At 33.9% G+C, this 14378-nt stretch overlaps 1 protein-coding gene across 17 annotated transcripts in view; it reads right to left on the minus strand.

Moving 5' to 3' along the window:
- RPGRIP1L (RPGRIP1 like) overlaps positions 1–14378 on the minus strand; it is an 84748-nt gene that overhangs the window by 57114 nt on the left and 13256 nt on the right. For 10 of the 17 annotated variants that reach the window (XR_008236689.1, XR_008236690.1, XR_008236691.1 and 7 more), the window contains 4 exons: positions 13595–13694; positions 11279–11422; positions 4951–5056; positions 1080–1226 (listed from right to left, as the gene is read on the minus strand). Coding sequence is in view for 12 of the 17 variants with exons in the window: in XM_052797296.1 (XP_052653256.1) it covers positions 1080–1226; positions 4951–5056; positions 11279–11422; positions 13595–13694 (497 nt within the window). In the remaining 5 variants the exon portion in view is untranslated. The other 7 variants (XM_052797297.1, XM_052797302.1, XM_052797301.1 and 4 more) reach the window with 7 other exon arrangements.

Raw genomic sequence — 14378 nt, forward strand, 5'->3', positions numbered from 1 at the left:
CTTCGGCCACTGAGAAAATGCCAAGACATTTGACATCAATATTTCACTGAACTCGAGGGGAATTTTTAACAGGTATACCTTTGTTTGTATATATATATATCTTAGTGTCTGTGAGCACACGTGTGTGAATTGACCCAGGTATCCTATAGCAAGTATAGTATAAACATTGCCCTCTCGAATCTATAACTAAGTCACTGTTGTGATTGTAGTAAATTCTATTGAATCACTTTGTAAATGTTAAAATGATCAAATTCTGCTAAATCTTCTCAATTCACCTCAAACTGTGAGTGAACCTCACTGCTGCTACACACATAATCCCTTTAGACGTAAACCATTAACCGAGCCTGGGACTAGGAGTGGATCCAGCTGCATGTCAGCTCCATCAGGAGTTTAGAAAGCAAGGGGGGTCTTCACTGAACATCATGACTGAAAGCAAGGGGGTCTTCTCTGAACATCATGACTGTCCGGGAGGGTCTTCCTTACCTTTTTGTATTCCTTCCATTAGACATAAACCATTGCCCAAGTCTGGGACTAGGAGTGGATCCAGCTGCACCTAAGCTGCATCAGGAGTTTAGAAAGCAAGGGGGGTCTTCTCTGAACATCATGACTGAAAGCAAGGGGGTCTTCTCTGAACATCATGACTGACCGGGAGGGTCTTCCTTACCTTTTTGTATTCCTTCCATTAGACATAAACCATTGCCCAAGTCTCGGACTAGGAGTGGATCCAGCTGCACCTAAGCTGCATCAGGAGTTTAGAAAGCAAGGGGGGTCTTCTCTGAACCTCGTGACTCAAGGGAGGGTCTCCCCTACCTTTTTACATCTCCAGTCTCTGTGCAAATCATGAAAAGTCAATTCTAACTTGATTTTTCTTTGTACACCTCATCCATGTATTAAGTAATGAGTGAACCTTGCCATCAAACTTTGTGAAGTGACACTTTTATAAATTCCTATTAAATCACTTTTTGCTAAGACCTTTGACGGTGATTCTTTAAGAGGTCCAAATTACTCATTCGCAACACCCATCGTTAACTTTTCCCTTATCTATGTGTACTACCTAAAGCAGATTCTAGCAATCTCACCTCCTCTGTCCTTCGGTTTGAAATAGTTACTGATTGCAATTCTTTTTCAAGATGGAGGCACTTTAACCGCTCCTCTTTAAGCTGTAGATTCAGTTCATCACCTTTTGCTATTAAAGCATCATGGCTGGTCTTCAAGTTCTTTTGGTTCTATGAAAAGGAAGCAAGGAAAATCCAGGAAAAAAAAAAAAAATCACACTCAATAAAATGTTACAGTGGTCTCTCACAGTTACTATTTAATATATATTCTCAATGTGGTCAACAGGAGACACTCTTGAACTAAGTAATTTTCATAATGCATGGCCAGGAGAAGGTGGCATTCTTGTTGCTCTCCCAAACATTAAACCCTCAGTTCAGTCATGATGAAAACGACCAAGAAATACATCTGTTAAGCAATTAAAAGATTTTGCTGTGGTTAGTGGTTAGACATGCGGACCAAAACCACTGCAGTAGCAAGCAAAAATGAATGTTGACCACAGTTATGTTAATCACAGAGCTTGCCACAGCTCTGTTAACCCTTAACTGTAAATATATAATTGTTTCATAATCCTAATGCACTCAATTCTATTTCCTTACTAGCATTAATTTAACAAGGGACTTATGATTTCTTTTACATTTTAATTTACTTCAATGGATTGTATTAAGGCACATATAACCAATTTTAATATTAAATGGAGGATGCTGATAGAACCTCTATTTCCAGAATATTAGTTAAAATTATACTGCCTACATTCCACAAGGCTTTAATAAAGCCTCATTCATTAAGAATTTCAACGTAAATCACATTCAAAGTATGACTCAGAACAAAACAGCCCAAAAGCCAATCTCCTGTTTAACAAAATGATTATATGAAAATTTATGTCAAATACATGTATGAGTATAGATAACATTTAATGATTGTACACAGAAAAAAGTTAGCTTCATTTTTTCTGTATAATATTCCTACAAAGTAGTTAAATGAAGAAGCTGAATGTGAATCCTGTACAAATTGTTTAGGTTTACATGCAGTCTGAATATCCTAGAAACAAACAAAACACACACAGAAAACCCAATCACCAACCTCATCTTCAGCCTTTCATATCTCCTTTCTCAGTAAGAAAAATATTATGGAGAATAAATAATATTAGCAGTCAGTCTTATTTCAGAAAAATAATCAAGTATATTACTCGTCAACTTTTAACAGTCTGTCTTTAGTGCTCCTCTTGCTCTGTCCTATATCTGTGAACTGTATTTCAATAACTTCAAAAAATGACACCTTAAAAATAATTTTTACTGTCTTTTCATTTCTCTCCAAATTCCTTTCCTTCCTCCTCAAAAGCAGAATCCTTACAGTCTCTAACCCTTCCAACTGCCCAAGTGAACTCATCTTTTCTTCCCCATCTCTCAGCTTCAATTTTTTCCTGAAGTTCTTTTCCATTTCAATAACTTGTGACTTCGACCCACAATATATAAAGAAAAAAACCCCAAACTCCACCTTTGCAAAGCTGCCTTTCATAGACCATTTCACATCTCTTCCCTTAATTTCTAAAACAGTTGAAAACAAATTCAACAATCACATTTATACTACTGAAACATCTTATTAAAACCACTAAAAATATCCTCCTGAAAAATTTCCTTACTTCAACATCATTCTAATCCTTCAGTGACCATTTTGGATTAACTTTTCTCATTAACTTTAAGGGGACCATGACTTCGCCCTCATTATTATTATTTATTTTTCACCAAAATGCGTTCTTTACCTGGATATTCTTCTTTATCTGAGTGTTCTGTCAGCACTTTTTTTCTATTATGCCCAAACTGTTTTCTACCCTGCTCTCCCTAAAGTATCCCAAGACTCGGGTCATGGCAAAAACTGTGATGATGATTTTAGTTTAATATTTCTCATCTGGAAATTTATTTCTTTTAGAAACATACCTTGATATTGTTGTCAATTAGAAATAACTCATTTAAGGAAAATGGATATATACCTCCTAGAAATATTGCACAAATGAACATAAACTGCTCTCAATTACAGTTGTGAAACTGTTGTACCAATTGTTCAAGAGAATTAACTCTTTATAAAGTATTTTAAATTGTACTTGGACAGGTTAGCATATTTCATATTACAAATCATGAAATCCTGAATGTTCAGTCTGTAATTAAAGCAAATAAATATACCAATGGGATCAAATATATAATCCAAACAGTTTCAGGGTCCTTTGATCTTCCAAGCGGATTGCACAATTCCTTCATTCAACTGGCTACATTAAAACTCTTTATCAACAAAACTGTCCTGCAAATGTTTGGTAGCAAGCTCAACTACAGTATCATTAGATAGAGCAGGATTATAGGCTCTTATCATTCTGTGGTTTCACATTTTGGGCTGACTCAAGTTTAAAGCTGAACATGGAGGAATTACACAGGTTTCAACTGGTAGAAGCTGAAAGTAAATGATAGTGAACTCAATAGGCATAAAAATCATCAAGATAAACATAAAAACTGCTCTGCTGCTAAGTACATGCCATCTAAACTAGAAATTTTGGATTTTACAGTTATTCACATTTAGTAGATGCATGTTTCAAACATTCAAATGATTGGAAATGGGAAAACCATTGTATCCATTATCTTGTTAAAAAAAAAAAAAAAAAAAGAGACTGAAAACACACTCGTCCTTTTCAAAAACGCAGCCTTCACTGTGAATATTAGAAACAATGTCTTCAAATACCAGTGTGAATCCTAGGCATGTGTTTCTATTCAGCTGCTGCCAAGAAAGAGGCATAAGTACTTGACGTTTGCTGTAAATTACCAAAAAGTCACATATGATTTTAAATGGAACAGTTTACTTATCGCTTTCTACTTAAGAACACAAAAAGCCATGTGAAACCTGTCTCCCCTGGAATTTACATTCTACATAGCTCACCCTGTGAAAAATTCAATTTGAGCTACTAACAGAAGAGCTGCTTTGGCAAAGAAGATACAGGTATTACACTGAAGGGAGGGGAGGGAAGCAAAGCAAAGCAAAACATAGAAACAGAAAAACACAGGGCAAAAGGAATGGAACAAAAATCTAATGGCACAACTGTTATTTAGCATGCTAAAATAACAAGCAGCAGGCAGCAGTAGGAGTTTACAAGGCTATCTAGTGCTTCCACCTCATAAGGCTAGGATACTTTATAGAGCTCTATTGCATGTAGGATTCCTACTCACAGGAACTCTCCCATTTCTAAGTTATAATCATACTACCCCTGTCTGTATGCATATGGAGTTCTTCTGTATGCATATGGAGTTCTCCAAATATATATAGGAAGAAGCAGAAGAATGCTGTATAACTAAAACCTATATGGAATCAACTATGCACAGTTGCATGTTCTGGTGATATTTTCATAAAACTGCTCTTTTTATAAAGAAAATTTATTACTTACAGTGGCCCTCTAAAATAATTTCCATGAACTTATGAACACAAGTTTAGCCCTAACGTCAGAACTCTAAACAGCCAAACCTCCCCAACTTTATCAAAGACTGGTAAAGTGAGGGGGGTCTGGTACCCTTTCTTTGGTAAATCAGTACATCTAAGTCAAAGACCTCTCTTTAAATGATCAGGAATCTCTTTCGATAGCCAGACAACTCAGTTCATTCTCCACAATCTGACTGGGATGGCCTTGCAGATAAAATCTTTAAGACCTGCTAGACCCTTCTGGGGGAAAAAAAAAAAAAATAAAAAATTCAAGACTAAAAAATGCTACACATTTGGAGTAGCTTGAGTACAATGTATTATGTGGTTCATTTTCATGTACCCAGCATTGACTCAGAGTCAAGAACTGCGTATATTTATTTTCCATTTATGCATGCTTATGTGACAAGAGTAAAGGAATGTTACTGACCAAATTGCAATTACCTCTTGAAGCTGGAGAAATTTTCCTTCCATTGCTGAAAGAGCATTGCTTTTCTCAACCAGCTGTTTACGGACTTTGATCATTTCCACATTGTCCCGAATGTTTAGCCTTCAAAATTGTATTAAAAAGAAATGCATCATGAGCTTAAAGATACAAAATGAATTATCTTATTATTTTTGTTTTGAAAAGTTGAAATCCTTTGCCCATCAGCTTTCTACAACACATCTGGGAGAAGATTTAGTGTGTAATACCCAAAATAATTTCTTCTTCTATAATCCACATTACAGAATTTAGGTAAATAAACATTCTACCACATGATGACATTGCAGCTTCAATCAATACATATACATCTTTGTTCATTGTATCAAACTATATACGACAGGAAGAGAAAACAATCCTATACCTAAAGAGATTATTTGTTTTCCTTCACCACTTTTCCGCCCTCCAAAGTATTTGGTGCCAGTACATTACTGTTTTACGGAGTTTCCTCTTAGAGTTTAAACCTATCAAATACTGCTAAGAAAAAGTGACTTAGCAATTTATACTGTAACACCTTAAGGCTGGCGTTCAAACAAGCTGCAGGTGTCTCTTAACTACATGAAAATCACTTAATAACCATGTAGATGTTCTATATTGTCACAATGCTAAGATTAATTTGAGAACATACTGTTTAATAGAAAGGATATTTAAAATAATTCAAAATTTAAATAAACTTTTACTTAGATGTTTTCCCTTACTTCAAATAGTGAAACTAAATCCCATTATTTTCACAGCTTCTTCAAGTACGGGGAGAGAAATCAATTCTGATTTGTATCAATATAAAAGATGATAAAAGCAGAATACATCTTTAGCATTTGAAAAGGTAATTTCTCTTCCAATATTTATCTATTTTAGACATATTGGACGAATTGTCACAATGCCATGCTGGAGCAAGAAAATTGACTACAAAGCTTACACATCTGTAAACCAGCTGAGTACGTGAAATACTTTCCTTTTATTCTGTAAAATATCACATCCTATTGTGTTTTGGCATTGCCCAGTTAATTGTCCTTACACAGAAAATAAACACTCACAAACCCGAGATCTTCCCCAAGAAACAGCCCTAACGCAATGCTAAAACTATCATGTGTCTAAAACATGTTATCTACATAAATTAAAGTTGTGGTGAGTATAGAGAGCAGCACTGTCTCATGCTTGCTATTTAAAAGCTAATGTAGTGGCACGTTTTTATTAATCTTGTTCCACACATCAAACAAAAGGCTCTGATGCCTTCAAAGGCATTTTCTTATTCTTCCCCCCCCCCTTCTTTTTTAAGCAGTGGGCTTTTTTTTTTTAAGCAGGGGGCTCTTTATTTTCTTTTTAAGTAGAAAAAGGAGCAGATGATAGTGAAATTTATGATGTACAGATGTAAACCCCATGGCTCCTGACAATCAACATTAACTATTTTTTCAACAGTGAATGAAACAGCATTTGATTTAAACAGGTTTGGGGTACTGATATTATGAAGTAAATTATTCAAATTTGGAAGTAAAAAAATTACTTTTTATTGGGATCATTTCAATCCTTACAATTATAAGAGTATTTATCTCATGAAATGTCTACAGAAAGCACGTACAATTAATTTATTAGTGCATTACATTGATCACAATCTCAGCTCTCATTATAGGCCAGAGCAACAAAATTATTTCTCTACAGTACTTCTACAATATTTTATTTATTTATTTAAATAAAATACATCTAAGAAATGTCCAATGCATCCAGGTACGTGGCAAGGAGCTTGCTGTTGAAGAACAAAGTAATTTCAGATTTTGTGGGCAAGGCAAAGTTAATTGAGGAAGATTCTGTCGGGAAGATTCATTTTTCTATAAATGAAGTCACAAAACAGTAGAGTAGAACAGAAATTGATTATCTACACAGCTTTGTCCCTCCCAGGTAGTTGATGTATTCTGCTCCCAGAACATCTGCCCAGGTATTCTGATATAACTTAAAAATAAGAGTTATATACAGATTTGATATAAAAGTCAGTGCTACCTTTCACTTAAATAGATATATTTTGCTTGAAGAGTAACAAAATAATGTATAATAAAGCTGTACTAAGATAGCTCATTCAATATTTTCTCTATTGCCAAAAAAGCCAAAAGCCACAGAACCTGAAGACATGGAAGTAGACCTGGAGAGCAGAAGTTCGAAAAATAAAAGGAACTAATATCCCTTTTGAGGCAGTAACCAGAATTAATGGGCATACTGATTTAGCTCTAGCATGCCTTCTACCACAAGTGCAGAAATGAGGAACATGAACTCTATCCTTCCATTCTAAACCTCATCTTAAAGCTGGATTTAAAAGTCTGAAATTGGAAATGAAGTTCGGAGAAAGTGACTCTTTAAAAAGCTAAGAATTATGTTTGGGGTTAATGTCTGAAATACACCAAAGAGACAATCTATTTTCCAGACCTCTTATCGTTTGGATTAAAAGCATATAGAGTGGGGTCCCAATAACAGGCTGGGGACCAGCTGTGTGGGAATAGGGGACTGATAGCAACCTACACCAGAAGGAAATGATTAAAGAAAGGATCTTGACCTGCACTGTACAAATTTCTGCCAGTAAATCCCAGATGGCTAAAATAATAAAATTGAGGTCTAATTAAACCACATCCCTTGCATCTTGTCTTTGCTTCCATATGAGCAGGACATGGATACAATACTGAGACTACTCTTAGAAAGTCCTGACTATTTTATCAACTGGACCAGTAGCTTGCAAACTTTGCCCATTCACATTCAGAACAAGAAAAACAAGCAAGTAAAAAAATATCACCACCATACTTCTCAGGATCACTTACCCCCTGTCCGGCAAAACAAACAAAAGGTTTCTAGGCTAATAGTTCTCAATCACAAATGCATCAATGGCCAAGATATATACATAGACTCCCAAGCACAGAAGTAAAGAATAGGACATCAATGTGCAATACTCTTCTCATTTTACAATGCTTAGGAACTAATAGGATTATATGTTGATATACCTTATGTTCTTTCCTTTACCTCTTATTTCTTACAGGAAGTCAAATACAAAGGGGGAAAAAACCCCAACAGTGTTTACCTTCTAGTAGCACCTTTATGTTGTAATTGATAGTATATTTGCAATAAGCAAAACATTAGCATTGCATCAATAGCTCTAGCATCTAAGTTTTTAAGATTATTTAAATACCAATATAAAATTCAGTATTTGTTTGCCTGGCTAAAGAGCTACCTAAAAATGAAAAAAAAGTCATGATCTTTAGCGAAACTGGTTAAATATGAAAAATCAGATATGGAAATGCAAATATAAGGGTTTTTTTTATATTAGATATGATTTAGCAAATTCATATACATGCTGTAGTCTCTCAAAACCCTTTAAATAATGCATTGTGACTAACACGTTCCACATTTTATTCTAGGTCTGCAATGCTATAATGCAAACACAGAAGTCATGAACATGTCAGATATGATACTCCTGTCCAAAAATCCACACATTTAATAGCTTTAATTCCAAAATCATGTTGCCGCAAAAAAAAAATGCCGCCAGAGGAATTAAAAACTGACTGGCAAATAAGTTTTTTCATTAAAAAACCCAACCAAACAAAACACAAACAAATGCAGAAACGTGCAAATGCCAAATAACTGTTTCACAAATGCATTTTGGGGTGGCTTTAAAAATGTTTTTGGAAAGTACCGTGAGCAATTAAGTTATGTGAAGCTAGCTGCTTGCAAAATGTGATTGTTTAGACTTAATGTTTTAACTTGCGCACTGTGTATCATAGACATCAAACCATGAGGTTATTACGGTTTTGGCCATCTTTAAATTAAAAACAGTCAAGCTAAATGCAGTTAAATTTTGTACTTAAGAAAACATGTTTAGTCTAACAACCCACAGGCCAAGTTTCTCCCTTAAGTCAGAATTAAATATTCCTGAAACAATCCCCAAACAATCTCTAATGAAATATTGAAAAGAAACATTGATTGCAGCCATGTTACAATAATCATCTCAAGGAGTACACTGCATATGAACTCAGCCCTGTTATGTAGCTCTTAGGTTACTATACAGAAACTGTAGTGAAATTGCAAAGGCAGCTTTAAAATATTACTGGATTTCTTGTGGGCATAGGACTCAAGATAACTAGTTATCTCCCACCCTTACCGCTGATGGATCAATGATTATTAACTGTGGGTACTTCACTACTTGGAAACTACAGTTATTTCAATCACAAGAATTTCTTAATCATGCAGAATAAAGAATGTCTTCCTAAAGGTTGAAAGTAACCTAATTTTGTTAACACCAGGCTGAGATCAAATGGTACTACAACATGAAGATTGGTGGAAGCATATTTATTATGTCCTTTTGGCACCATACAGTTCCTAAAGAATTTCAACAGATTAACTGTCTTTGGGTAGTAACGTAACTAGATGACAGCCAACTGTATTCTTACAAAACACAAGAAAAAGCTGCTAATTGTACCAAAATTCAAAGATATAAGCTACAAAGATGCAATAAGATGACCTTATCAGTCACCCAAATTTCCAATTCTACCTCCAATATGCCATATTGAGAGTTTCTTCTCTGCTGATGCAAAGATTAAAAATAAGAATTACACAGAACCTATAAATCTATTTATGTAATAAAACAACTAATACAGACTGTTCTGGATAGCAGTTACAAGACTTCCAAGAAAGCAAGCTAATGAAAATCTCCTAAAGATAGTATGTATAGGTACCTATGGTTACAGTTAAACCTGGAGAGAATAGTATCCCTCTGAGTTCTGGCTCTGGTTCATTCAGCATAAAAAAAAATGTAACTTGAAAAACATGGGGATTAACAGCCTTTCATAAAGTATTCTAGTGGCAAAATTATAGAACACACACTATTCTAGATATGCACTAGTGGACATTTTTCAATTTCTTTCCCATTGTCTTCAGCCAAACACTGTAACTCTTAAATACTTAAGGTATCTTTCATCATTTCAAACAAGAAATAGACTATAAAGGAAATACTTCCAGAACTTCGAACATGAATTCACAGGCAGTAACTTAGGTCAAGTATCACAGATTGTATACAAGTAATTTTATAAACATAAATAAATAAGGATCTGCACTACTTTTTATAGCCTGACTTTATTTAAGGATTTTTTAGCTGAATTTGAAGTGTATCTTTACTTTAAAACTCCTTAAAAATTTCAAAGAAACATGGTAGCTGACATTGAATTTAGATGTTATGTTCAGTTAATGCGTGCTGTACTTAAAGAACAGTATTCATCTACAGAAGAATGAAGCACAGAAGTTCTTTGAGATTTGTATCAGATTATTTTCAAACAATGAAAAAAATCTTTAAAATATTTTCTGAATTCACTGTAGGCATAGACTGAGAAATTATTATAACAACAACTTCTTTAACCTATTTAAACTATATAATGGAAATTCTGAATAGGGGAGACTTATGACTTTGTGAATAATTTAATAGCAAACATTATGATGCATTATTTATGTAGCACCACTGATGCACAAAGAATGCTCACACATAATAATGGGGTCCCTCCCTTGAAAGGCAGTTAAAGAACTGACCACATATTTCTGATCCAAGTAGAACTTTCATTGAAATCAAATGAGTAAGGAATGCAGGATCGTGCCATGTTGGATCCTTAATACAACTAAAAGTAACAGGCTGAAACTGAAACAGTCAAAAGAGGGAATATATATACAAAGTTATATAATTTTGCATATATTTTTGCAAAAGTGAAAGAAGAAAGAGAAAGAAAAGAGATGAAACTAATAGAGGTTTTATTGTGAAACACATTCAGCAAGCATGTTTGTCCGACTGTTTTACGGCACAGCTATACCATATCCCTTCAAAAATTTGCTAATCTATCCATATAGGGCCATTACTTTTCTACTGTTTGTAGACTCCAAATTATCAATGAGTATTAATGAACATTAAATTACTCACTATGAACCTCTATCTAAAATTTTCTAAGAATTATATTGAAGAAACAATAAATGATTAAAATTTAATGAGTTGAACTTCAATTGAATATGAATCAGCTGGAAATGAATTCTCTAAAATGGTAATTATGAACTTCTTTGTTTATTTCTGAAAAACATCATAACTTATTATCATAACAATCTCCTTGCTTAGAATTATCCATGGCTATTTGGGAAAACATTTTATGTCTTAGTTTCAAAGGGAAAAAAATGAATAAAGCACATATTTCTTAACAGAACAAGTAATTTTCACAGCTTTGTATAAGCGTTATGACATAGCTCTTTTAACGCTTCCACCATGGAGATTTCCATTTTTCACAATACCTTTGGCTTATTGTTTCTTGCTCTTTCAGCCGTAGGATGGATTCTTCAATTTCCTTTTCTTTCCTTTTTAGCTGACTCACAAGTATCTCTCTAGCATGTTCTAGTTCCTCAATGCGTTCCCTTTGGGACTCAATCACAGTCTCCCTGCAAGTACAAGCATCTTACATTCCAAAACCAGATAAGTATTTAATAAAAGAAAAAAATTAAATGAATACTCAAGAGAACAAAAATTTTAAAAGTGTTCACCAAAATTTGTATTTCTTGATGACATGCATCACAACAGAGGTTTAAGAGTTAACTTACTATGAAAATAATTAGAGCTTACCACAAGAAAATATGTGAATAGTACAATAAATAGATAAATAATTCAAACACATTATCAGACACAACACAAACTCTTAAACTAAATGTTTATGTGGACTGAATAATGTTTAGCAGAACCTAGCTGAAAAGTGTTCATTGTTTATTATACTGCATATTAAACGTATCCTCCCCCTAAATCCATTACTATCAAGTGTTTTCTGAAAAGGAAAACACCGTTACTAGCTATAAAAAAACATGAGGTCTTCAATGGATGGAGCAATGAAAGTAATTTTTCAGCTTTTATTCTGAGTTAGGTAACTTTACGCATACACGCACACACACACACACAAGATTCAGATGATGTGTCTTTAACAGTGGAATTTATCCAGTAAATGCAATTAAAAAAAGAAAGGCAGAAAACTATACAGACCAGAGTCCGAATATTGTTAGTAGGCCACAACTTTGCAATTTCAATTTTCTTGACAAGTTAATCTCAGATATCTTTTCCAATAACATTTCTTCTAATAAGAATAAGCAACAACTCATCTACAATTTTTTCCACTCTAAAGCTTTCGATGCATAAGCTACAGTTCTTCATTACTTCGTATACCTATCATAGACTTAAAAGTACCTTGAGTTTTTTGGCCATGTGTTTGCTTTTGTACCTGAGTGCACCATTTTGAGGGACGGTGGTTATTTTTTCCACCTTTGTGAGAACTGAAATCTCTGAAAAAAATGTTATTTGAATGTTTTCTGCACTATAACACAATGGTTTTGATCAGTCTTAGGAGAAAAGCTATTGTGAGCACCAAGATTCATGGCAGTCTTAATGAATAGCTCTTATTTTCCTAGTCTTCAAAAGTGATAGGTATAGCCCTTTCTAGGCCCATCACTAAAAAATTACTGAAGATTTTTTTTTTTAGTAACAACATTCTATTATAATGCAAATTATTTTTTAAAAAAAACTGTAACTGTTTAGCAAGGGTTAGATTCAGACAGGATGCTAGCAAGAGTGCAATCTAAATGTTGTTAAATAATTTAAATTTATTTATTAAAATAATTTATAAGAATATTTCTGTAAAATTATTTCCTACAATCCCACTAAATCTTTATGTTTAAAAAACTTCAAGCACAAAATACATATTTGCACATTAATTAATGTATTTGTATACTTAGCTTGCCCATTTATTGGAAATTTAGAATTTATGGATATCGTAGTAAATCTGATTTAGGTAAATAATTTGGAAAGAAACACAAATACTGAAAGTAGCTTATAGAAAACAAGATATCTAAAAAGCTAATAGGTTCCAATATACTTTGAAGAAAAAAAATATTCTAATCAAACCTCAATATCTTTAAATTAGATGTCAACTACCTTTTCTCCACCCTACATAACACCTCTCCGTTCTCATGCAGTGTGTACATTAAGGATGTTATCAAGAGTTTCCTGAGCTTCAATTTCAGTTAAAATGTGCAATTGGACTACAAACCAACTTTCAAAATGCAGAAGTGAATCAAAATCATTCTACGTTACTATCCCATACTGCACTTTTTGCAACTTATCCATAAAATCTGACCACCTCTAGAAATGAAGCTTAAATGCATCAGCGTAACACTTTCAATACAGTCACCACTTGCACAGGTTATCCTGCACATTTTAGGAGTTATTTTGGTAATAATTTTGCCGCCAAGGTTTTTTCTGCTTTTGTCAGTTTTGTCCAGTAGTAAGCTAGGCAGCATTGCATCTTAGCAAAATGAGGGGCTCACCAGTGAAGATCAGTTTTAACTTCCAGCCAAATTCTTATGTACCTACATTTTGCATTCTAAATCTCTGATCCTGTATTTTCCTTATCATAAAACTCTTCTGCACTGTTACCAGTGTTACTGTTGTCAGATCCAAGAACTTCACTTTATTTTCTGAAGTGAAAACTTCAGAATTTTTTTTTTTCTTTCAATAAAACCACAAGTTTTAACAATTATAATGACAGAAATTAAGATATATGAAAATCATACAAATTTCTTATTTCAGCCTTTGGATCCTCAAGCAGATTCTGTCCATGTATTGGGAGCACAAGGTTAGGTGATCTCGCTTCTAAATCCTGAAATCTCATTCCTGAAAACACAGAAAAGATAAATTTTTGTCACGCTGAATGAAAAAGCATTTAACAAAACAACAAGCTCTATACAGTACAAACACTTACAACTCCTATATAGATGCTATGAAAATTATTTTTACATCAAATTCACATGGACAGTGATAATCGGAGTATCTACAACATAGCTGCCGTAAAATTTGAACTATGGGTGATACAGCATGCACTGTTAAAGAGAAAGGTTAAAAACAAGTCTTGAAATATTTTTCTTAGAAGATTTTACTTTTAAAGGCAGAGAACAGAGATGGTGTCTTCAAAGAAGAACAATATCAATATTATTAAATAGGAACATGAACTTGTAACCACTTTTTCTCTGATAGCACTTTCTTTACAAAATCACAAGTGTCATTCACCTGGACAAGTAACTACATGACCATTTTTAGCAGCACTGCAAATAATTGCCTTATGTTCTTTAGGAGCATACTAAGTCCCTGGTGAAGAAGAAAAGTGAGAAATTACTTAAGGAAGAATTGTTAGTTCAGGAGCAAAAGCAATGGTTTCTCCAAATCTCTTCCTCCTACTTCTCTTTCTTCAGCAAGAAAAAATTAATAAAGCTTTGACGTGGGACCAAACTATGTATTAAATTTCAAATACACCATTAAGGCTGCCATCCCTCAGTCCCAAAACTGAGTCATTCAGGTTCA

The sequence above is a fragment of the Harpia harpyja genome, chromosome 9 (assembly GCF_026419915.1).
Source record: "Harpia harpyja isolate bHarHar1 chromosome 9, bHarHar1 primary haplotype, whole genome shotgun sequence".
Classification (NCBI taxonomy): Eukaryota; Metazoa; Chordata; class Aves; order Accipitriformes; family Accipitridae; genus Harpia; species Harpia harpyja.